Source organism: Cryptomeria japonica, chromosome 10 (assembly GCF_030272615.1).
Source record: "Cryptomeria japonica chromosome 10, Sugi_1.0, whole genome shotgun sequence".
Classification (NCBI taxonomy): domain Eukaryota; kingdom Viridiplantae; phylum Streptophyta; class Pinopsida; order Cupressales; family Cupressaceae; genus Cryptomeria; species Cryptomeria japonica.
The window spans coordinates 586,276,265-586,302,283 of NC_081414.1; the positions used below are offsets into that span (position 1 = coordinate 586,276,265).

General features: G+C 35.4%; 1 protein-coding gene across 3 annotated transcripts; it reads right to left on the reverse strand.

The window, feature by feature from the left end:
- Window positions 1-1,476: 1,476 nt before the first annotated feature.
- LOC131071898 (EID1-like F-box protein 2) lies at window positions 1,477-24,966 on the reverse strand. Of its 3 annotated transcripts, none has more exons than XM_058007868.2 (3): window positions 24,609-24,966; window positions 17,315-17,386; window positions 1,477-2,700 (listed from the first exon to the last, which is right to left on the reverse strand). In XM_058007868.2, the coding sequence occupies exon 3, from the start codon at window positions 2,355-2,357 to the stop codon at window positions 1,596-1,598; it is 762 nt and encodes a 253-aa protein (XP_057863851.1). In that variant the 5' UTR covers window positions 2,358-2,700; window positions 17,315-17,386; window positions 24,609-24,966; the 3' UTR covers window positions 1,477-1,595. The 3 variants fall into 3 exon arrangements, with proteins under 3 accessions (XP_057863851.1, XP_057863852.1, XP_057863850.1); XM_058007869.2 differs by having other exon boundaries at window positions 17,315-17,391; XM_058007867.2 differs by lacking the exon at window positions 17,315-17,386.
- Between the last annotated feature and the right edge of the window lie 1,053 nt (window positions 24,967-26,019).

The following is a 26,019-nucleotide window of genomic DNA, read 5'->3' on the forward strand; positions in this document are numbered from 1 at the left end:
TTTTTTTAAGCTTCACTAATTTCAGTTTAACTATTTACAGTTTAACCCGGAATCCTCTCATGGCTTTATATTATAAGTGGAAGAAATATAAGATATCTCTCTCTATTTTTGACTCTGGGAAAGTTAACATCACTGTGCAAAGGTTAGTATGATTCGGTGGGGATATGATTACTAAAATGAAAATCATTGATCGTTTATCATTTATTTTGCAGGATACAGAAACAATGTGTAAAGCACTTAAGGAAATATTTGGGCTTTTTCTAGAATGCTATAGACCCAGTTGAAATGTTGTTGCGTTGGATAGATGCAGTATGCTACTTTAAATCTCTATCTAAAAAATAATTCATTTTTGGAATAAAATTAATGTATAATAAATTTTATTTTTTCGACTTTATAATTTTATTAAATAATTTGGATAAATGTTCAATGAGTTTTGAACATAAAGATATATGAATAAATTGTAGAGGTGCTTGTGTATGACCCCTTAATTATTACCGACATAATTATTCATAAAGATATATGAATAAATTGTAGAGGTGCTTGTGTATGACCCCTTAATTATTACCGATATAAATAGAAAAGTCTAAATACTTTTCTTGGAAGTCATTGTAAGATAACTTAAAAAACAGATCAAATTCTAGAAAAAATAGAATTACACATTTAAAATTTGGATATATGACAATTTCAAGGATAATGCTTCATACACAATAACATTAATAGCAACTACAATAATGTTTTAAGATGTTAAAAATTAGTTGGTAAACGACGATACTTCATAAGACCATATATGAATAGTAAACGAACGGATATGAAGGATTGCCATAACAACATTAATAGCAACTACAATAATGCTTTAGGATGTGAAAAATTAGATGCCACCATTCAATACAAATGGGCCCCACATACCAATCAGGGATGTTGGAGCAAAGTGTGGTTTAAGTACAGACACATGGGAGATGCAACCCCTAAATGTGTTATCCAACATGACCAATCAACCTCCACCATAGATGCATTTCTTGTTTTTGATGTATAAAGCAACACCAAAAGAATAGTAAATATATACCTGTGTATATTTTCACAGAATTGCTTAACCAAATTCATTTCAGGATGCAGGCAAATTAATCTAAGTTGTAGAAACATGTTTTAATTAGTACAAAAAATTAAATTATGTTTTTATATGGGCCCAAACTGATTTCTCTTACCTTCATTTGCATTTGTCTGAACCTTTTGGATAGAAATTTTGTATTGTTGTCAACTTGGAACTATAATATTAATCGATTAAACTTCTACTAGAGAAATTGTTGGAATTTAATTTATCTTAGGCCCCCGTAAACGGGAATACAGTTTCACAAGGATTGCACTGCAGGGCTAGCTCCTTTATATTATTATCAAGATTATAAGGTTGAAACTTAATCTATACGACACAAAATTCTACAAATGTGAAAATATTATATAGACAATGGAAAAACCAAAAACTAGAGGAAAACCATCAATCACATATCTAAATTATCCTAATGATTTGAGTATACAAGGAAATGTAGAATAGAGCTGAAGGAAGAATTATTACAGAACATTTTCCTATACTAGGTTATCCTTCATTCTTCCCCTTCCGATGCACTGTCAAAATCTGAAAGGGGAAGAAAAGTGCAGACGCCAATCAAGTGCCCATTCAGGCATAGGAAACACTCTAATTGATCTCTATAGGCATCCAACCTTCTAAAAGCACTTTTGGGAATCATTTTTTCTTGGTGCAAGCTCCATACCTTTGTCCGGCAATAAGGGCAAGTTTCTTTTGGATGTAGTTGGGCTCGTTTCTCAATGAGCATCCTCCTTGTTTTAGATTTTGAAAATGCCTTAAATACACCTCGGAATAATCCCACATCACCATCGTCTGCTTGGTCAAGATGCTCGCATGGATCCGTCACATATAGTGTATCTGTTCTGCATTGTGGAACAAGAAAACTCTTGCCAGCAGTCTGTGAAAATCTTGTCCTATCTACGAAGTGACCTGGTATAGATCTAGACAGAAACCCATTATTAGTACTGTGGCATCCAGCACAGTAAAACATGAGCTTCCCAAGAGCATTCCAATTCCCATCAATGGTACTGTGACCAACCCCAGCAAGGTCAGTAACCATTTTTGGTGCTCGTGACAAACAAAACTCTTTCCAAAGTACCCTCTTTGCAAGATCTTCAAACCATTTGCAAACACAAGCTATGGAACATAAAAGTTTTGGGTTCCAGTTCAGAGACCTAAATACCAGATAAACTGTTGTCTCATTGAGATGGCCATTGGTGCAAATGCATGAACGTGAGTGTATGCAACGCAGCCGCTTAGCTGGCATCATTGATGTCATGTTCCGTTTTACTGCTTGCTCAATATGTAGTTACTGATGCAGGACCGAAAAAGGACATCTTACATTTGTCTGCTGCCAAAAATCATTGTACAATTTTGACAGTTGCCAGTAAACCTGGAAAAGGCCCACAAAAAATAGCAGCCCCCACTATATATGCTGTGTCTATATTTGCCTGTACACTGTCATCCAGTCTCCGCTGTTCAATCCATAAGCTAGATGTATTCATACGAGGGACTCCCATGGACTTGACAATGTGTTCTTTCACAGAGAATTGTCAAATGGAAGGCCTTCGTTAAGGTATATAATTTTGTTTTGCTAGCATAAATTGACCTTCCCAAGAAATCTGAAACACAAAAATGCTTGTTAGTAGCTTATACCAACACACCCATGAATAAATACCATGTTAATGTTTAATTCAATTTCAAATTGTAAATAAATTGCAACATTCATATTACTGAAAATAATTCAGTCTTATCCATAGCATATCAATAATTTAAATGCAGGCTATCACTATACCATAGCAGAACCTTTCCCATTCATTCTTGACCAAAGTCCTTACACTAAGAGAAAATCATCTTTAGAAGTGAGGTAATTCATTTGCCTTCCTCCTTTATTATTTAAACTTGTTGCCAACTCTTTGATAAAAAATATACAGCAATTATAGGCATCGGTCATTGCCCTTACAATATTTTTGCTGGTTAAGATTTGTACATTTGTTCAGAATTTGGCTAATATTACAGTTCTAAAGCACCTTTGGTTCTCTCTACTAGAACTCGATATTTACCATTTAGTTTGTGCTCCTTTCCAGAATCCTGTTTGATACATGTATGCCTCCTAGTCTAAGCACAGCCAGCTGTGTGGGATGGCTTCATGTGGAAATGCTTTCCAGCAATAGCTGGGTAAACAGATTTGGAGCTTCGCCTATATATAATATAAATTCTGCCTTATCCATTAGCCAGAAAATATCTTATTTGTGTCTATTCATTTTTCCTGTTCTTTGGAGCTATGCATGAAATTTATTCCACCATTCAAAGATAAATGCAAAATATAGCATTGATAGGATGATAACTGTTCAACCCTTTGCAAGTGACTGCTGTGACGAATATAATCAATAGCCCAATAGTAATCACCAATCAAAACTCGAAGCTGTAATCAAACTGTCTCCAGATAACCTAAATCAGCAATTGCTGCCTTAATGAATATTGAAATGTTCATAAGGACCTTATATGCAGTATATTGGTGCAAAATGAGAGTTGTAACAACCTTATAAGATGCTTATTTTAATATGTTACCAAGTGAAGTACAACTGGAATTCCTCGTGATAATTTGAAACTTTCATGTGTTATTTCAAGCAAAATTGGTGCAAACAGCACTGATTAATGATTATTTAACTTGCTGCCGTCCTTCCTTTCATTGTTAAATTTTTTACCTTGTTGATTGGATAGTGTTCTCACAATGATGGCACAACAGCGACAGCAGCAGATCAAGAACTGTGCACAGCAAAGAGATTGACATGCAGATGGCATACTAATAAAGAAGAATAGAGCCCAGGTATGTAGAAAGTCTTCTTTGAGATTAGCATGTAGTTGATATTTGAGACTTAAACGATCTGTTTATGTGACTTAAGTTACAACTACTTTAATTGGGAGTCATTGATTGTGAGAATGTATTGATTGATTGGTCAGACTAGTTGATTGATCAATAAATCTGATTGTCACTCTAATACGTTGTAAGCTTCTAAAGTATCTTAGATTCTCAGTGCATTTGTGTCTATTTAAAGGGCACATACTCTGATCTTAATTATAATGCATATGGATCTGTTTTCTAAATTGTATCCCAGTGTAGTGTATTTTTTTACAGCTTTAATAAGAAGACAGTTGCAAGTTTAAGACTATTGTATTCATTGTTTACATTTTCAACAATATGTGTTTGTAGATTAACATAGTTAGAGATGATATAAGTTTGTGTTTTAAGCTACCTTGTTTTAGGACTATTTTTTTTGAGTGTAGAAACTATTTGATGGTCTGAAATTAGCATGGTATTAGAGCAGTAGTATGAAAAATTCCAAGGTCACCGTAGATGTAAAGAGCTGCTGCCTGTGAGAGGGAGTAGTCAGGGGCCCTACGAGGTCATTAAAATAAGAATCTGTTTTGTTCTCAGAAAATAGAAAATTTTTGATTTTATTTGTTTTTGTTTCCTATTTTATTTGAAAATCTGTATGGTAGCGAGAATTTTTTTCTAAACACCTGTTAAGCTTTGAAATATTATCACTGCCTAAACATCATGGATCACAGTCTGTTTCAATGGTTTAATTCTTGGAACAGATCAAACTCTCAAACAAAGCACAATCAGGGAAATGTGTGTATAGAATAATAGAACCTGATTTTGTCTTTATTGCAGTTCTTTAAGAGACTTATTCTGTTTCTGCCTGAGCATAGACAAATCTGTGCATGTAGATTGCTACATTCCAATGATGGTTCAGAAATACAGCATTCAAAGAACATGTGTCATACAGAATCTGAAAAACAATTAAAAGAAACTAAGGCATTTTTGGTAATTTTTGAAATAAAACAACAATTGCTTCTCTCCTTTCCTTTATTATAAAGTAGCACAAATTCTCTTCTTATCAGTCATCAAAGATTGCTGTTGACGTTTTGTTGATTTGAGAGTCAACTGCCATGTGAATTCTCAATTCAACTCTAATGGAATGTAACGTAATTCTATAAGAAATGTGATAAATGCCATATAATATGAATAATTTAAATTTCCTGTAGTTTTAAAAAATTCCCTATTTTTGTAATTGTCATCCCCTGCTGTCCCTTAAAAAGATCCCCCATCTCCTGATGTCTCAGAAATGCATTTCTATGTTTCGTGACATCCCTGTCTTGGTAACACAGTGGAACATAGAAAAGTTTGCAAAAAGTGAACCTAGTCACAACAATTGAAAATTTTGAAATAGTCATTCCCATTATTTCATCTATGCTGAGAATAAGTTGTCTTTCCTACTTTAGATAAGTAAGCTTCTCTGCAAAAGCAATCATGCAAAATCACATATCATGTGCAAAAAGAGAAACTTGCAGTTCATCAAGATTGTAGTGGTTCATCTTTCAATTGGTGCGAGTTCAAACATTGAGAAAATTATCAAAGTTTAAAATCCTCAGTGGTAACCTCCGGAAGAGTGATGAAAACCTCTCACTCCAACTAAGATGGCTCATGTAACATTAGTTCAACATTGAAAACATCATGGATAACAAACTAAGCTGAAAGTTCTAAGCAAAAATCATTGGGGACAACTGCCTGCTGAATAGCATACAATGGTAAGACCAATAATCAATAGGTTTAGCTTTATTTATCCAAGTTCAGATAGACAATCACCAATTTTGGAGGCACGGGGCATTCAAGAAGTGCCTGAGTTCTGCTAAAAAATGCATTTAATTTTAGCATATGGCTTTGCCAAATTATACATAAAAGAAGAAAGCTTTTCTCCAGCTTCTATTGGTAGGACATACCTATAATTAGAAAATGAACCAAAATATCATATGCCACAAAAGGTTGAAAATCGTATCAGACTTTGTCAGGGGGCACACCTTGTAGACATGCATGAGATATCTTGAACAGATAGATTGAAGCCGTTGTTCATTTTAGTGAACCTGACATTCTTGTCACATTTCAAATTTTATAATTAAATAAATCATTCGAATAATAATAGTGGTAGCCATGTATTCAGTGAACTTTGAGTAATACAATTTGACTATGCAGATGACATATTTTATACTTACTTTCAACATATTTTATGATTGTTATGATTTATCCTTGTATAGAATGAGTGATCTCTAATTAGTGTTGTAGCAAAATGTGTAGGAGATGGTGATATTTAACATTTGCTGGAAGCCTAGTGGTGTAGAAGCCATGGGAATCAAATATGCCCGAGCAACCATTTCAATCCACGTATTGAAGTAAAAGTAGAATTTGGGATTTATTGTGTCAGCAAAGTGGTTTCCCTTTCAAGCTTTGTTACTACCATAGAACACAATCACATTACTAACAATCGAAAAACCGACCATTTCTATGCCCAATTCAATGATGGATTGTGTTGCGATGTCATTGTGGTGACAAAGCATACTAGAATTTGAGATGCCATTGCTTGAATGATATGGTAAGGGATCTTATCCTAATCTTAGAAGGGACAAAAGCATTAATTGTAAATGGCATAGCATATGCCTAGGAGATTAGGAAAAGTAGTTTTTTAGTTTTCTTTTTAATTGATTCATTCTCTTGTGGTATAACTTGGTGAATCAAGTTGGTTTGCAAGATCTTACTTTTGGAGGCCATTGTTGAGTTTGGCAAACTTGCGGACACAAGTAGTAGAAGCCATAGGTCTACTTTGAGGAAGTTATGAAGGCTTTGAGGAGGTAACTTGTGGACACAACCTGGGGTTTCACCCTGCTGAGTCTTATTGCTAGGTTTTGGTCCTCATTTTGATCATTTGACAATACTGGGGCACATGAATAGCAAAGGAATAATCCAAAAAGGCAGAAATACACAAAAAAACTACTTCAGACCATTAAAAGGCTATTGTAAATTTTTTGTTCATTTTTGTGTCTCCATTAGTGTATGAGCAGATTCAGAAAACATGCCAATTATTGAATGTTCTCTTCAACACATTTTTTGCATTTTTTGCATTTTTTGTTGTAAATGTAAACACCATGTGATGATTGCAACATTTTGTAATAGATCATCTTGTGTTTGCATATGAACTTTATTCAACTCATTAAGGGATAGCTAAGAATATGGAAATGAAATAATATGTTCTGACTGCATTTAGATGCTAGATCAAGTGGATATTTAATATTGTCTCTTGCCATCTTTCCTTGTCAGGTGACTCTGTTGCCCTCAGATTGGCACCGGTCTCCTGTGTAGTTGCCCCGGTCACACAAATTCCAAACAAATCACTAAACAATTTTTTTCAGTTTAGTTTTAGTCTATGCAGTTCATGATATCATTGCATACAAGGAATAGTATTTATCAATTTCTATGAATCATTGCAGCTTGCCCCCAGAATCTGCTATGTGGAGGTAGTCAGGTAGCTAGTTGCTCTCATGATCAGTGACAATATTTGGATCTGCATCAACAATTTGGGCTTTGGTTACAATTATTTCCAGTTATCTATTTTATTTAAACAAACGTCTAGGAATACCCTCTTGAGTTTAAACCGAGCTCAAAGCGTAGGAGAGAGAACCCACTCTTGTAGAGTAGACCTTATACCCTCCATTGTTTTGTTGATGAACCAATTTTACTCACTTGATGACAACCATGGCCTTGTGAGTGGAATTTTGTCTTAGGAAGTGGAGCAACGAGTTGGAAACCAGCAGAATGGTGTCATTGTTCCTGAAGCTTAGGCAATTGGATACATATTGAAAAACCTCGGCAATAGAAGGTTCACAATTTGCATTTTGTTTGGGTGAGCTTGATAGCCTGTCAATTCACACCAATAGAATGGAGCCATTGCCAAAGAGGAACTTATTGGTGTAAGTTGGCAAGCAGCCAACGCGTTGAGATTAATCTGAAGGCTTTGCTAGGGCTGTGTTGATGTGTTTTTTATGCACATGCGAACACAAAATAAAATACCAAGGTATCTTATCCTCTCTTGAACAAAGTTATCCGAATGCTGAAGATTTGCCTAAGGATCAATCGAAATAACTCCAAGGTTCTTATATGTAGGGTCTCTTCGTGTGGATAAGCTCTTTTGGTATGATGTGATTTTGCTGGAATCACAAGGGGACTTACATTCGACTGCCTCAGCGTTTAATCTGTTGGGACTTAAGTCCTATCTAATCATCAGGATAATAAAGAAATGGCAAAAGATACAGGGTTTGGAGAATCTAATCTAAGACCTAGAATGCAAGAAGATGGATGAATGACTAGGTGGAGTCCTACTGGGCTGGGTCTCACCATCAAGCTGAACAATTCAACACCAACTCAGTGTGATCTTCTAAGGGATGCTTCGAATATGTTCAAATCGTACACCATCAGACACTGATCACCATTCAAGATAATGCATGAACAATAGACGTGTAACAACTCAAGATTATGCTCATTCTATGCCAGTTGACCACGTAGGGCGCACTTACAGTCAGCAAGAGGCTAATGGTTTGGACTAGGCGGATTCCACGTGAGTGCATTCAATAACTTCCTTCATTCAATCTAATTAACCATCATCTAAAATGAAGATTCAACAAGAAACCATGCATATTTCTATTAACTAACTATTAACCTTTACAAATGAAGAGCCAGAGCTTTATATAGAGAGCTCTTTACATTTCAATGGCTCTGATTGATTTACAACCAATGGCTAGGATTACAAGATGAAAACCCTAATTAGGGTTTGTTACAACAAACTCCCTTAGCCAATGAGAAAATTACATTCAATATTTGAGAACCAATAGGAAGCAAGGGTAGGTGCCTCGAAGTTTGTGACATCATTGGTGAGTCAGGTACATTGAATTTGGGCATGCTGATGTGGACCTATTTGGCTAGAGGAACAGTGATTGGGACGCCACCTTGTCTAGTACCTGCTCATGTCTCTTTTGATACTCAATTTGGTGATGCTGAGAAGCTAACTTTGATTAACTCTTATGAAACTATATGCTTCTTCAACGTACCCTTGCATTAACTTTGGTTGATCTTCTTTTGTCCTTCATGTACTGGATGGATGATGTACCTCTCCTTGACCCTCATGTGTTTGATGAGGCCTCTTCACGATCAAGTCACTCCTCTAGTAGCCCATCTTGCCTTGAAATGTTTACAAGATCCTTCTTCTCTGTCATCCTGTGATCTCTTTGAGGATATTTGTAACACATTGCTTGCAATTGTTGATCATTCGAAGTCCTTCAATTTAGTAGCACCTTGAGTACCTTCTCATGTATCCAAGGCATCCTTAGTGATGATGAAACTTGAATAGGTCCTCCTTGTCTGTTCTTCCTTCTAGCCATGTCTTGTTGATCTGCAAAACAAACAGAAGATGATTAAGAATACATGATATATAGTCATTCTAACATGGCATTTCTTACCTTAAATCATCAATAAGAAGAATATTTGAATCAATTTCCCTTGAAGCTAGGAGGAAAAGACACACTTTTAGAAGAAATTGGCTTTTGTACCTTAGAGAGGGTCAAGAGCAAATTTGACATTTGTGTTCAAATTCATCAAGTTTACTCATTTCTACTAGCTCAAACCATGATTATAGGTCCTTAAGGCTTGGATGAGGTCATTCTTCCTTATGCAAAGTTCTTGAACAAAGGATTCTACCCAAACTGGAGGTGAGAGGTAGATTTTGAAAGAATTCGCTCCTGTACCTTTGGAAGGGTTAGGAGAGAATTTGATCCTCTAAGCTCAATTCATACTCCTTTCACTTAGCCTTGTCTTTGACTTGACCTTTCAATCCCTCTCTCCTGAAGACATCATTGATTTGACCCCCAAAAGGCCTAAAAGAAGAATTTCGCTTTGGACCTTGGCCAAGGACAGGACCTATAATGAAATTCGCTCTGGACCCTTTGAAAGGGTCGGGAGCGAAATTGGCATTTTTAGATAAATTCTTCACATTTTGTGACCACAACTCACTCAAATGCATGCCTAAGGATGCTTCTAAGTTCACTCCACCTCAATCAACGCTAGGCTTGACACAAAATTGGGAGCAAAAGAGGTTTCAAGAAAATTCGCTTTGGACCCTTTGGAAGGGTCAGGAGCAAAATTTGTGATTTAGCCTCAATTCTATCATTTCCTTTGCTACAAATCACTTCTCAATGCAAGACTTAACAATTCTCTCCCAACAATGCCTTAGGAATCAAGATCTTGATCTCAACAAGGAGCAAAATATAGTTTTTAGGAAATTTCGCTATGGACCCTTTGGAAGGGTCAGGAGCGAAATTTGCATTTTGACACCATTCTTCTTCTTTTCAAGTGAATTCGCCCTCAATTTGGCCTAAAACAAGATCCTTTTGGGTGCATTAGATGAAATACAGAGTCCTAAGGATTTCGCTTTGGACCCTTTGGAAGGGTCAAGAGCTTAGAAAGAATTTCACTCTGGACCCTCTGGAAGGGTCAGGAACGAAATTTGCAATTTAGGCCCAAATCCTCCACCTTTTCACCCCTCAATTGCTTCCAAGGCATGATGACATCCTAGCTAAGGCTCCAAGGCACAAAATTAGTTCAAATTTGAAGCAAAGGGAAGATTCTATGAAAATTCGCTCTGGACCCTTTGGAAGGGTCAGGAGCGAATTTTGTCTTTTGACCTCAAATCCATCATTGCCTTCACTTCCATTCAGTTCTTAAGGCAAGTATATACCCATCCTCCCTCAACCATGTTCTAGGAACAAAGATCTTGGTTTGAACAAGGAGGAAAATAGTGTTTTTAGGAGAATTCGCTCTGGACCCCTTTGGAAGGGTCAAGAGCGAAATTCTTCCTAGGCCAAATTTCTTCATCCATTCGTCCTTTCTTTGCCTTGAATTTAACCAATCACACCTCCTCCCATCACCATCAAGTCAATTTGCTATCAAAACAAGGTTTATTTAGTACATTAGGCAAAATAGAAAGTCTTGCTAGGAATTTCGCTCTCGACCCTCTGGAAGGGGCAGGAGCTTAAAAAGAATTTTGCTCTAGACCCTTTGGAAGGGTCAGGAGCAAATTTGCTCAATTAGGCTCAATTCTCATTCTTTTTCATTCATCTTTGCTTTAGACTTGATCCTTGATCCTTTTCTCTTCCATGCATGACCACCATTCAATGTCCCTAGTGAAGAAATAAGCTATTAGAAGGATTTCGCTTTGAACCCTTTGGAACGGTCAGGAGCGAAATTGACAATTATGTTCAAATCCTGAACTTTTCATCACTTCACTTTGTTTAACACATCAATTCTCTCTTCATAATGTCATAAGGACAAGGTTTATGAGGCAAATCAAGACCAGGAAGGGAGATATTAGGAGATTTGCTCTGGACCCTTTGGAAGGGTTAGGAGCGAATTTGAAGAATTAGCCTTAGATACCACCCAAACACTCAATCTTCACCCTCATTCATGTTGTTCTTACCTCAAAACATGCTAACAAACCACCTTAAAGGAGTTCCTGGCTCAAAAGTTGGATTACAAAGACATCTTAACAATTTCGCCTAGGTACCTTTGGAAGGACAGGGCCTATCCAAGAATTTTGCTCTGGACCCTTTGGAAGGGTCAAGTGCAAAATTATCTAAAATGCTCAAACTCTTGACCTTTCTCTAAATTTTCAAGTCCAAACTTGATCATTAGGCGTTCTCCAAGGATAAATAGGTCAGTTTCACATCAATTAATGCCTAGAACTTCATCATTCATCAACTGGACCAATCTCAAACCCTCAAAGGGAAATCCTTGATGATACTCACTCACAAACCTGACACTTCCTTAATTCAAAGACATAGGTCAAAAAGGCAAGACTCCTAGCAGGATATAAGGACTTCGTCAAACTCAATCACGACTTAACCTAGAAACAAGAGCAAAGGCTTGACCTAGAGAAGGCCTTTGAAGAGACCCTGACCTGGACCACCTACTGACCAATTTGAGCCTAAGCAGACCATCCTATCCTAATGAGCCCTCTGACAATTCTCAAATGTAAAGGCTAAAAGCCAAGACCAGACAACTAAGCAAAGAAAACTAACCCTAGAAAGCAAAAAGCAGGGGTCCCCATTTACAATGGGGTGACGTGTGAATACGTCACAACAAGCTACAACCCAGAATCACAATTGTGCCTTGGTGGTTTGTAATACTTCAAGAATCTCCTCATTTTTGGTGAAGTGGCAACTTTGCTGTCAAAGAACGAAGTTATTGCTATTGTTGAATGAAAGGTACAAGTTCTTTTCTTCAAAAATTTGAAGAATGGTTTATTTTGTGACAAAGAAACAAATTAGTTATTCCTATCTCTTTTCTACCCTGATAATTAATTTGTAACCAGCCATGGATGGTTGGAATAGACTCATCGACCCTTGGTGTGCTTCTTCATGTAAATCATATAATATGAACCCTAGGTGTTATGATTGGTTAAATGTCCAGGAATATTATGAGGATGAACCTTCATGTTGTTCATAAATCCTCGACAAAATAAATATTCACATTCAGACCTACAAGCATCCATGCTTGAAAACAAATTAAAGATTGATGAGCTCAATGAGATTAAAAAACAATGTGAAGAAAGAATCAAGGCATTACAATCCAATGCCCATCCTGCTCTTACAAATAGCCAACTTAATCTCCTATCATTCCCTTGGACACTATTTACAGACAATTACATATTTTGAGTTGATTATGAAAAGAAAATCAGGACAAGAAAGGTCTACAACCAGATGCCTAGGTTTGATGGGTATGATTGCAGTGGAGGGGACACACATGTCAAGGCATTTTCAAAATTTATGAAAAAAATTCAATTTGAAGATGAAGAAATGTGGATGAGCTTTTTTGTTAGGTCCTTGCATGTAAAGGCACAGAAGTGTTATGAAAGTTTTCCAAAGCGCTCCTTTGCTTCTTAGAATGACCTTGTGGCTGCATTTGAAGAAGAGTTCATATTGCATCTAAACCCTATTTTTCTTGTACAAGAGGTAGAACAAACCAAATGGCAAGAAGAAGAGTTTATCAATGAGTTCAATCACAGGTTTGCATCTACCCTTTCCAAGATACTAGAAATTTCCAGACCTAAAGCCTATCGATATGTTCCTTGAGGCCTATGAAGCTGGTCTAAGTACACTACAAGACGAATTTAATTTGGTGAATAAGCATCGGGCATACTTATTCCTTTATTGATTATTCCATTGGGGAAGTGTAAAGGGATATGATTGCAAAATCATTAGCCACAGATACAAAGGTTGTTGGTTATGGTGTATTGTTGTAGACAGCGATTGCAAGGATGTTTCATGTGGTTCAATCAAGCACAATATCAAGTGATGAGTGTGTTTGCAGGTGGGTAGAGGAAGGTGTTGGTACACTATGTGACAATAGTATAGAAGATGACAATAGTGTGTGCACCTACCTTTAGCTGGATTAATCATCTGTGGATGATTGTAATGAGGAGATTGATGCTGATTCTCAATTTGAGAATGACAAACATGAGCCTATTGTTGGGAACAGTGAGATGCTCAGAGAGGAATAGGTGTGTACTAGTGAACAATCAGATGGGTCAGCTTTTGAAGTTGATTGTATAGAATGTACACATGATGGTGATGTAGAGAATGAACAAGAAAATAGTTTCTTAATTAATGTATTGCCCTATTTTGTCCCTAATTTTAATATTGAAGAAACTGATCATTGTTTGCATGATGGTGACTTAGACATGGCAATACTTGATGATAGTAATGTTGAAACAAGTGTCAATGTACCAATGATTTTTTGTTTGAAGACTTTGCCCTTGATAATTGCAAGGATGGTGATTATGTAGATGCACATGATGACCTGTTCATTAGGTACAAGATTTGTTGTCTCCCTCATATATTGTACTTCAATAGGGTCACCTAAAAATGTTATTGTGGAAATGAATGTGGAAGAAGTGTGCCACAGGTCTAATTTCAACAACATATATAACATATAGGACTGCTTTAATGATTTTGAAATAGGCAATTTGAGGAATTTAGTTATTCACATGAGGTGTCTCAGAAAATGAACTTTTATGCTGATGATTGTAATGAATGTATGGATCAAATGTGTGATATAGACATGGGGTTTTAATGTGGGATCTTCTAACCAAACCGAATGTGCAGGAAAAGGCACATGCACTGAACCCAAAAACTTAAAAGGGGAGGTTCACTTAGATGTAGGTTCCCACAAAAGCTATACTTTTAACTGTTTTTTCATTTTTTATTCCTTTTGCGAGGAAATCCAACCAAACAGGACCATGTGAGGAAACCCAAGGGAACTAGGCATGGTTTGGATGGACAAAAAAAACCCACAAGCATATTTCTTCTTAGATTTTACACATTTTGACAAACTTTCTTAATAGTTTTAACCAATCTAAAATAACACTTCGATATAAAGATCCAACCAATTGAATTGAACCATTTCAAAACCCACCTAATCTGATTTAGTTGGTCTTGCCCACAAACCAATCCACTCGATTTCTCCCATATCCTATCCATTATTGATGTCACCATGCCCTTTACTGACATCATCCCACCCTACTGATGTCACCCTGTTTGAAGCATCCCCAGTCCATGATGATGTCATGTTTACGTTACCCTTTGCTAATTTCATTAGTGGAACTTTCCATATAAACTGAACATCAAGGGAAGGTGAAAATGGCAGGTATAGTCTCAATGGGTTTTCTTCATAGGCTCACTCCCATGGAACTTCCCCACAAGTTCAATTCGGTGGTGAAATCTTACAATTGGTTTGTATGGACCCTTGTATCCTACAATGCTTTATTTCAACATGGAGATGGCTTTGATAGCATTAGAATGTCCAAATTTTGATTTTGCTCTACGAATGCCTAGCACCTACTCCTTTGCCAAATTAGGATGCCATTAAAGCATCTTTCACCAACCATGGCTTTAAATGATGGACTCGTAAATGTGTTTGGAAACCAAAGTTTCAGTGATTAGATTTTGATTCCAACTACCACCATTATTGTACAACAGTTTCCTAGCTTCTAAAGTTATTGTTCGGCCTCTCTTTTGTTCTATGACACCCATTTTGAGCAAGATTCATCCTTGGTCATAGATTTGGCACTACTACAATGCCATGACCTAAGGTTTTACCCTACTGTTAATGCCATATTTTGGTCCTCATTTTGATCATTGGATAATATTGGGGTGCATGAATAGCAGAGGAATAATCCAAAAAGGCAAAAACACACAAAAAATCAAATTCAAAGCAACTTTAAGGAGGCAAGGGCAATGTCAAAACATTAAATGGTTATTATAAACTTATTGTTCATTTTTGTGTCTCCATTAATATATGGGCAGATTCAGAAAACAAGCCAATTCTTGAATGTTCTCTTCCACACTTGTTGTAAATGTAAACACAATTTGATGAATGTGGCAGGATTCTAAACCTATCACAACATTTTTTAATAGATCATCTTGTGTTTGCATATGAATTTGTTCAACTCATTAAGGGTTAACTAAGAATGTGGAAATGAAAATAATCTATTTTGATTGCATTTAGATGCTAGATCAAGTTTGTATTTATTATTCTCTTACCATCTCTCCTTGTTAGTTGTGACTCTGTTGCCTTCCGATTAGCACTGGTCTCCCATGTACTTTCTCCAATCACACAAATTCAAAGCAAATCAATAAACACTTTCTTTTCAATTTAGTTTTAGTCTATGCAGTTCATGATATCATTGCATGTAGGGAATAATATTATCAATTTCTATGAATCATGCAGCTTGCACTCACTATAATGATGTAATCGGCTACATAGAGGTAGTAGGGTTAGCTAGTTGCTCTCATGCTCAGTGAAAATATTTGGCGTTGCATCAACAATTTGGGTTTGGTTACCCATTATTTCCAATTATCTATTATATTTAGACGAACCTCGAGGAATACCCTCAAAATTTTAAGTGGAGCTAGAATTGTAGGAGATAGAACCCACTCTTGCAGAGTTGACCTTAAACCCTCCATAATTTTGTTGATGAGCCATTTTTTCTCGCTTGATGACAACTTGGGCCTTATGAATGGAATTTTGTTTTAGGAAGTGGAGCAATGTTTTTGGGATCCAATAGGTGCCATTGAATGTTATTACGTACCCTTGTCTTGACAAAGATGCATAGTCAATCCCACATAGCCATGAAGCTATTGTGATGACACTCCTTGTCATGCCTCTAGACTCCTCATCCATCTTGTCATTGGATTTTGTATCCAATGAAAAGACTAACTCTCATCTGTGTGATTGGTTGAGACCTTGATTGTATGTGTTCATATTTTTTTTGTAATCAAAGTGTTTTGCATGTGTGTGAGCCATCCTCCCCTTGTTTTGTGTGAATGTGTTTGTTGTTCCCATGTGACTATCTCCTAGCATAGTGAGTGCACCCAAGGGTACCACCACATGGTTGGTTGGTGCTCAACTATTTTTGGGGACTAGCAAATCCATGGGAGTGGCATAGGATTACATGCAAGATGGAAAAAGTTTCATTTATCCGTATTGTCATTTAATTTCTAAGAATGTTCTAAATGTATAATTCAAGACATTGGTGTCCACATGTAATTGTATTATATATATTGGAACCTATTATTGGAAGTTGTTTTGATATTGCAAGGATTGATAGTTTGCAAGCAGATTTGAGGTTAGAGTTGTGTGAAAGTCAGTTGTAAAGAGCCTTGATCATGATATCTTCTATATGACAGTGTTTTAAGATAGAATCTGAAGTCAAATGTGTATGCCATGATTTTGGTCGCTTGACATAGTGATTCAAGGACTATTTCATGATTAGGAGATCTTGTTTCTTTCAATTCAGCTATTCCTTTCTCTAACGCAAGACAGTGAGTCTCTTGGCAGCTTACTGTATCTTGCCCTGAGACAGTGTGTTTCAGCTCTACAAGTCACTTGTATCTTGGCCTAAGGTTGTGTGTCTTAGTTTTGCAAGTCCTCTCAGGAGCAGTGAGTTCCATAGGCAACATTGTAATAAATTATATTCAATTCTCACCGTGGTTTTTCTCTGCTTGGGTTTTCCACGTAGATCTAGTGTTCATGTGTTTGTTATGTTTTGTGCTTTCTTGATTTATTACTGATGTGATTACATGGTTGAGGTTTTAAGTTTGAAATTCAGAAACTAAGTATTATTTCTGATCCGGACTGATTCACCCTCCCTCTCAGTCCTGTGGTGTGTTCAACGCAAAATACATAAATAATGAATAAGACCTAAACAATCAAAAAAGTCAATAGAAAACTTAGAAGATGATAGAGTAGAAAACAAATAAGTAAGAAGAATGAAGAGGAAATGTGCAACCTACCTTTTTCTCTCACAGCCCCTTGTTGCGCTCACCTTCAACTCTCATAGTCACTACTATTTGCAAAAGGTAGTTCTGTCCTAATAGAGAAGAAAAGATCAATGATCTATGAATTGAGTCTCAACTTGGCAAGTAGTTCTAGATATATTGATCATCATCTACAAACAACAACGTAATCCCTTGTGTTGCACAATAGTCAATCTCTAACAATTGCCTCCCACAATTTGATAATATAGTCACATTCAACACTCTACAACAACAATCTTTTCCTAGGCTACCACCATAATGCAAGTGAACAATATATCTTTGCAACTCACACAACAAAGAATGAAGACACTATTGAAACATTCACTATGTTCCAACTTGCCTTGAATTCTACTTTACAAGAAAGATCAAATAAACCCTAATAGAATGGCTTTTTAAAATATATTTTTATTAAAAAACTAAGTTCCTAGAAACATGTAGTTTAGCCCTTGGCATGGGAGTGGATACAAAGGTTGAAGAGAGACAAAGGACAAGACAACTGAGGTACACCCTAAGAACCTTGTGGATACGTTTGGGACAACATACCCACAAGGCATCCAAGGTGGTAGGGGGCATGCCTTGGTTGCATCCAAGCACTCCCATGCATGCCCAAAGCCCAAGCATGAATTTCTCACCAAAAAACATATTTTAACTTAAAAAAAAACATTTTAAAAGCCTACTAAATCCTCAAACATGAATATCAATCCTACAAGTGATCAATACCATTCATTTCACAATCACAAAGCACAAGAACAACTAATATCATTCATTTGCCATTTTTGCATTTGTGAAACTAGCTGGTTGTTTCGAAAGTTGAAGGATTGCAAAGATGCCGAGGACATTTGGAAGGAGCTATAGGAAGGAACTATCTTGCTTAAAAGAGATTTATTAATCAAAAGTAAGTATTTTGTGGACTTCTTTCAAGTTTTTTGAGGAATTCTTTAATTAATTTTCAACAAAAAAAATTAACTTTTTTTTTTTAAGTTTTAAATATATATTTTTAATTGTTTTTCATTTTTGTTATGTTTATATGCATTGCAAAGGCTACATTTTTTTTTTTTCATATAACAACCACCTATTCAAAATGGCCAATAAAACAAGTTCAATGGCCCTAAAGGAACAATTTCCAAGAGGTGGAGCTTGTCTTTGGCATTGTACTTAGTATGGAATCAAGTATAAGAGCTTGTATACTCAAGTGAAAGCTCACTTTTGTGCTATGACAAGCCTAGAAATTAGAGTTCGTTACAGGCCAAACAAGAAGGTTATACCAAAGGAACAAATTATGACATAGTAGAAAACAAGAAGTTGATGTTGTCAAAGAAAGCAAAATTAAGATCTTGTTTTTTAGCCACGAAAGGATCAAGGAAGCCTCCACCCCACAACCTTCCTTGGAGACGTCATCTACCCAAGAAGAAAATCACTCTATTTCTTCCCACAAAAGAGGCCCCTTGCAGAAGGCATTTCAAAATGAAGTGAGGGGCAACACAAATGCAAACATTGCATGTTGCAATTAGGCCAACAATCTTCCTTTCAACTTGGTAAGATAAATGAAGCGAGGGGCAATACAAATGCAAACATTGCATGTTGGTGGGAAATTAGTCAAATACCCTCTAGTTGCATAGGTCATGGGTATGAAGAGGTGTGCATCACCATATTGTCAAAAGAAAAAAAAATTGTAAAGACGTCACTTGAACCAATCAAAGATTCATGGGTTGTAACAAGAGTGCCCATTTTTTTTTTATGGAAGGGAAGATTGTAAAAGCCAACCTTTAATAAATGTCATTGCAGTATCCCCTAATAGAGAAATGTTTTTTAAGGCAATTAATTGTGAGAGGCAAGTGAAGGAAGTAGACTTCATTTCCAAAATCCTCATTGAGTTCATAGAGATGGTAAGTGTTGAGAATATTGTCCAAGTCATAACAAATAATGCTAAAAATTGCATGGCAACAAGTGCTTTCTCTAAGGAAAGGTGCAAGAACATTTTCTTGGACACCATATCATCCACTCACTCAACTTGGTGATGTAAAGATTGGCACTCAAATTAACTAGATGAAAAATTTACACAACAAAGGTGAGGAGATTTAGATGTTTGTGACAAATCTTCATGTCACAAGCCACCTTTAGGACTTCTCCAATTTTTAATTATTAAGCATAAATGTATGAAATTTATATATTTTTTTAAAATTTAATTTAAACAACATATTCACTTATTTAAGTTTTAATTTGCTATTAACTTATTCTTTACACTACATTAGGTTGTTGAGACTCATTTTGCATCGCATACAATCCTTTTGAGATGACTTGTGAAGGTGCAAGAGGCATTGAGTGACATGGTCATGGTCAATAGCAACCAATGAGCCCAAATGGTCAAATCATTGATCCTCGATGATGATTGGTGGTGATGCAGGAGCATCCAATGGTGTAAGGGTAATCTGCATCACCCAAAAATATTGTATTTTGAATTTTCCTTTTGTTTTATAGTTTTCTTTAGTTGTTTAGGAGCCCATGATGACACATACAAGGTGTAGGACAATTAGAGGCTTGAAATGGCCAAAAATATTCACCTGTTATTTTTAGTAAGTTGACCTATTTGGATTCGTACGGACATTAAAACTGAACCCAAGGAGCAAAATTGAAAAATAAAATGATTGGTGAAAGAATCATCTCAATATCCTCCACCATTTGGAAGATATTAAATTTTTCGTCCTGAGAAATTTCTCCAATATAGTTTTAAACTCAAAATTGAAGACCTTAGAAGCCCCGAAAAATTTTGAAATCTAAACAAATAGGTCTTCAAATGTATTTGTTGTTGTAGATCTCTTTGCAAGCTTTCCAATGATATGTTATAATAGAAAATTGGAAGCTTGAGTCAAAAGTTATGGGTTCTAGAAGTTGTGCCACAAAAACTCAAGTTTCAATGAAAAATCCACCTAAGTGGGAAAATGAATTGTTGGACCGATAGGGTGCCAAAAAGAAGAAAAGTTACAATTTCTAGAACATTCTAAGGCAATTATTGGTGCTTAATAAAGAGGTGAACTAAGGTTTTAAAGGGAAGTTTTAAACTCAAAATTGAAGACCTTAGAAGCCCCGAAAAAGTTTGAAATCTAGACAAATAGATCTTTAGATGTATTTGTTGTTGTAGATCTCTTTGCAAGCTTTCCAATGATATGTTATAATAGAAAATCGATCGCTTGAGTCAAAAGTTATGGGTTCTAGAAGTTGTGCCACCAAAACTCAAGTTTCAATGAAAAACCCACTTGGGTGGGAAAATGATTGTTGGACCGATAGGGCGTCAAAAAGAAGAAAAGTTACAATTTCTAGAACATTTTAAGGCGGTTATTGGTGCTAAATAAAGAGGTGAACTGAGGTTTACAAGGGATAGCTCCATCAGTACAAATTGGGTTTAAGATTGTAGGGTTTTCTTAGAGAGTTGTTTTTCTCTATAATGATTTGAGCCCATGTGACTCTATAGCATGTAATTTTTTGAATGTTGTAGTTCTCATTTCATTGGGCTAATAGAAAGTAAGTGTTTATTTCTTGCATTTTTTGTTTATTTATCTATTATTATTGTGTGTTTGGGTTTGTAAGGGTAGTATCCCTTCATCAATGGGGTTAGTGTGGACTATTTCTTGAGTTTCACTGAGCTCATCATAAGTATGATCAGGTTCATTAAGACAAATCCACCATTTGTAAGAGAAATCTATGATGGCATGGACTCCATGATAGGAAAATAAGGGTCATAATAACTAAGAAGAGTCAGCCTGAAGAAACATTTTTCCTAAGAGTGAAAAAAATCAATCTTTGTTGTTGGAGCAAGATGATTACACCCTTGCATCAACTCCCAAATGTTACAACACAAAAAAACATTGTTTGCCTAGGAGAATGGGTATGAAAAATCAGTCTGAAAAATAAATTCGATAGGTTGATCATAGGATGGGTCATAGTATTCATGCTCTTCAAGACAAGTACAAAACAAACATTCATACATGGTGGTACCTCCATGGGAAAACTTATTTGTTCCTCCAACCTTTTGCAATCAAAATCCTAGCACAAGTAAGCATTTCTAATTTTTAATTTTTAACACTCTTACCATTCTTTTGCATTTTTAAGTTGTACTGACTTTGTCTCCAATTTTAACAAGTTGGAAGTTCTCCTTCTGTTGAGCAAAATTGAAGTACATACTCCTCGATTCACTCAATTAAGTGCAACTAGTTAGCTGCAAAGGCAGAAGATTTGGTCTACATCCATTCCTATGACATGAGGAGGTTGGCTACAAGGAAGGGGCACTGAAGAATTGGGATAAGTGTGCCAACTTGGACGCATTTGTTTTAGAGCTTGTCTAAGTCAATATAGAAAATGTTGAGGCTCCTACATATAATGTTCATGTAGTTAGTAGGAGTGGCACTATGATTGCTTAAGTTCAACTGAAGTTGAATCACTACGTAGATGCTTTGAATGGAGAGGAAGATACAATTTTTTGATTGTATTTACTATTTCAAGTTTTGTAATGATTTGATAAGTAGAAATATGAGTGAATTGTGAAATGTATTTTCAATTCTATTATTTAACTTTTACTATTAAGTATCAAATATATTTTAAATTTTGTATAGTCACTATGTATAATTTTTGTATCTTGCAAGGAAAAACCATTACTAACATACCCGAATCTCATTCTATTCACCTACCACCAACTTAGAAATAAGGCCCTAGCCCTTTTCTGTATGAATTTTAGGGCAGATTCTAATTTTATTTTTTTTGGTTTTTTCAAACCTTGCCAAATTTTGAACTTAAAAGGATTAAATTAAAGGAACACTAAGACATTGGCTGTCACATGCATCAATCTTCTTGTCCCTAATGAAGAAATATTGACCCTTCATCTTATCGATTCACACACATCCATCTGGGCAGCATAGGATGCTAGTCACCAAAATATATGGATCAATACACACAGTACAATACCCGTTATTTACAGCTAGGACTACCAGGATATTTAATTCTAGCTACTCTCCTAAGCTTCATTTTTTACTGACAATAATTTATGGGTAATACTGGGGCCATATAATACCATTTGCACTCATATCTTTCATCCTTGTGTCAACATCTGTCAATAGTCATATAAATATATGATATAACATGTATACATTAATTATTATACATACTTATATGTCTGTATGTCAGTGTGTATGTATATGTGTATATATACATATATACGTATTATAAACACATTTCTTTCTGCAAAATTGATTCTGAACCTCTCAAGAAAGAAAATGACAGCATGGATAATAATTTGCCTTTACCATCAATTTCCAATCCCACAAAGAAAATCTGTAAATCATATACAACAATTGTTTGAAGCATAGTACATCATACTTGCACAGCGGCGGCAGCAGCAAACTGTAAATGTAAATGGAATTCAAATACACAAATTTAAAATGGAAAACACAGCAGATAAATAGAAAAAAACCCACATAAATAAATTTTGAGGGATTTATAAGGAAAAACCCACCACAGTTTTGATAAACCCAGCATATTTTTTAATAAATGGCATGTAACCAGCATACTTTTTACATCTGCCCAGTTTTTGGCTGGTTTTACCCAATTTTGGCTAGCATTGATTGGTTTATTGATTAAACCAGGCATTCTGGTTCTGACCACCTGAAGTTGGTGGATGCTGGATACCTACAGTTTACCAACAGGTTTTGCTTCTATGATTTGAAGTTTTCCAGGCATTTCTCCAGAAATCAGATATTAAAATAATCCATTAAATTTGCTCCACTCATCTAAGATTCTAAAGTAAAGAGAACGTGACTATGCATCCTAAGTTTACAAACAATAATATTAGAGATTGTGGGTTTCCAGATTTTATCAAAGCAGGTGTATTTTCACAGAACCGCATCAATTCCTACAGAAACAATGAAGCACATCCCCAAACAAATCAGATTATTAAAATTAATTGTCCCCTCCTTCAATCAAAAAAGGCATTTATAATTTTTACTGCAACAAGCAGAAATCAAGTTATTGTTGTATGATGTATCTAATGTCAAATTTTCACCATCTACTACAAATAAAGGAAAAGTTCCTTAAAATTCCAAAAATAATGATATTCAAACACTGACCAACAAAATGACATTTCATGCACAAATCCAGTGCCCTCATCCATATTAGGATCTAACTATATAAATCCTAGCATACAATTGTTATAGTTTTAGCTGAAAAACAGAAATTCATTTGGCATCCTCTAACAGCCACTTCCTTAGCATTCAAAATGAAAACCACCATATTCTCAAATATTATAAGTTCTAATACACTGAACAACAAAATTGATGAAATTTTAAATCTCTGCCATTTCAGCTCCAAATTCATCACATCGCCACTAAATTGGTCAAATTGAATCAAAGCGGCAATAACTAACTACCAAAACCTTAATACTAACTACAGTTCCAACAACTTTAGATACCAGAGAGTGATTAGATTTATTTAGCTGTATGTAACACAGAATTGCTCAGAACTTAATACAAAACCCCTCTTTTCTCGACAATGAAAAATTCCTTGATACCGAGCGAAAAACTGATGAAATGTAAAGCGCCAGCATTCTTTACTCTATTTTCATCGGATCACTGCTAAAATAATCAAATTAACTCCAAATCCGGAGTTCTTGTACATAATTAGCATCAAAACATAAAATAGATAATCATGCAAACGTCTATACACTGCACAGTTCTGAGAATTCTAGCTTAAAAGTTAGAAATTAAATTTATTTGGAAGAATGTAACGTGAAATTCCTCAGCATTTACAAGGAAAACTAACAAGCGTCAAATTTTAGAGCCGAGCAAACAAAATCAGCTAAAATTCCAAACACCAAGGCATTTTAACTCCAAATTCATCAGGCGCCACTAAATATTACATACTAAGTCCAAACCCTACGTTCTCCATTTTTTGAAGACAAAAAAGTAACAAAAATAGGAAATCTAACAGTTCAATTCCTCGGCATTTTCTCGAAAATTGTTATTAAAAACAGCTTAAATTCTCGAAAATGAAAATTCTCCGACTCTGACCAACAAAACGAACGAAGCAGAAAACGCCAGCCATATCCAACCTTATCACATCCCCGTTGAATTTTTCAAACGAACTCCAAATTAGCCAAAAAATGCGTTAACAAACATACGCGAAACTTTATCTAGCTACACAAACCCTAATGCGATGTGAAAAAAAATGTTATTTAAGTAAAGCATAAAAAACTAGCGTTGTAAAAAGAAGATAAAGCCAAGCTAACCTTTGAAGCAGAGATTTCTCTTAACTTAGCAGATCGAACGAGGTCTCTCCAAGCAGTTCAACAAATCCGCCTTAGCTCAAGCCCTTATAAACGACAGATCTGAACGGGAGCATTTAACGCCTGGAATTCTTTTGAAAGCGGTTTTCAGGAAACCGAGGGTTCTGAAAAACCAATTGCCGTCGATGATTACAGAGCAGGGTGTCGGCGTGGGAAATATGAGATTGTGCGGCGTGGCATTTAACGTTTCCGGGGGAGTTGGCAACTTAATCTCGTGCAAAAAGTATGCCCACTTGAAAGTCGAAAGTTGAAAGTAATGGTGAAGAAAATGTTTGGTTTGGAAGGGATAATCACTTTATTTTGAGGATTCTTTTTTTTTATATATGTTTCAACCTATCGCAAATATAGCCCGATCTTTATAAATGTGAGACTAGCCAACTCTTATTGGTCTCATGATTTGAGTGATCTCATTGCAGATTCGAAGTGTTTTTTTATGTTTGTCGTTTGGCTAACTTAGTAATTAAATAGTAAGTCAAACCTCATACCCAGCTAAGTGATTTTTATTTTTTAAATTGAAATAAATTAGAAAGAAGAGCAAATAATTACTACACCATTTTTTAATTTTATTATTATTATTAGTGTAGACACTTCAAATTGTCTTATTTTATTTATTTAATTATTTAAGCTTAATTTTTTTATTTATTAATTAAATCTTTATTTATTTTATTAATTCATTTATCCTCTTCTAAGCTTTTTTTCATTTAAATAAATACGTTTATTTATTTAAATTGTCATTTTCCTAAATTAAATAAATATTTTGATCTCATTTCTTCTATTAATTAAATGAATATTTATTTATTTAATTAATTCATTACCCTTTTCTACCCATGACACATGTCATTCATTTCTTAACTCCTACACTACCTACCTTTATCATTTTATTATTTCTTCTACCTACCTTTTAATCCTAGCCGACCATCTATCTTTTACACCTCTTAATCTTATCCCTCCATTTCCTAAAGTGTATCTCTATAAGAGGATGTTTCCTTCATTATCAACCCTAAGCATTCTAAGCATTCTAATTGTCTAATCAATCTTATGTAATCAAGCCTTTTTGCGATCAAGCTATCAACCACATTCCTGTTATTTGTTGAGCTCTTGTGCACACATAAAATCTATCAAGCAAATATATCAAGCAAGATCAATGGAGATATGAAGAATGAAGATTCAAACCCTAGTGGACATGTGATGGTATAATCTTTGCGGTTTTGTTGATTTGCATTGTCTTAGGTAATCTCCATATGTTATGGTGGATCTTTGTTGTTGTTAAGCTAGGGTTTTTGTGGTTGAATTCATTTAGTCTTTCAATATCGTTGTTTTCATTATTCACTTTTCACCATATACATTTTGGCAC

Bases quoted from the DNA above. Each gene is read 5' to 3' on its own strand.
- LOC131071898 (XM_058007867.2), bottom strand. From the start codon at position 2,357: ATGACATCAATGATGCCAGCTAAGCGGCTGCGTTGCATACACTCACGT.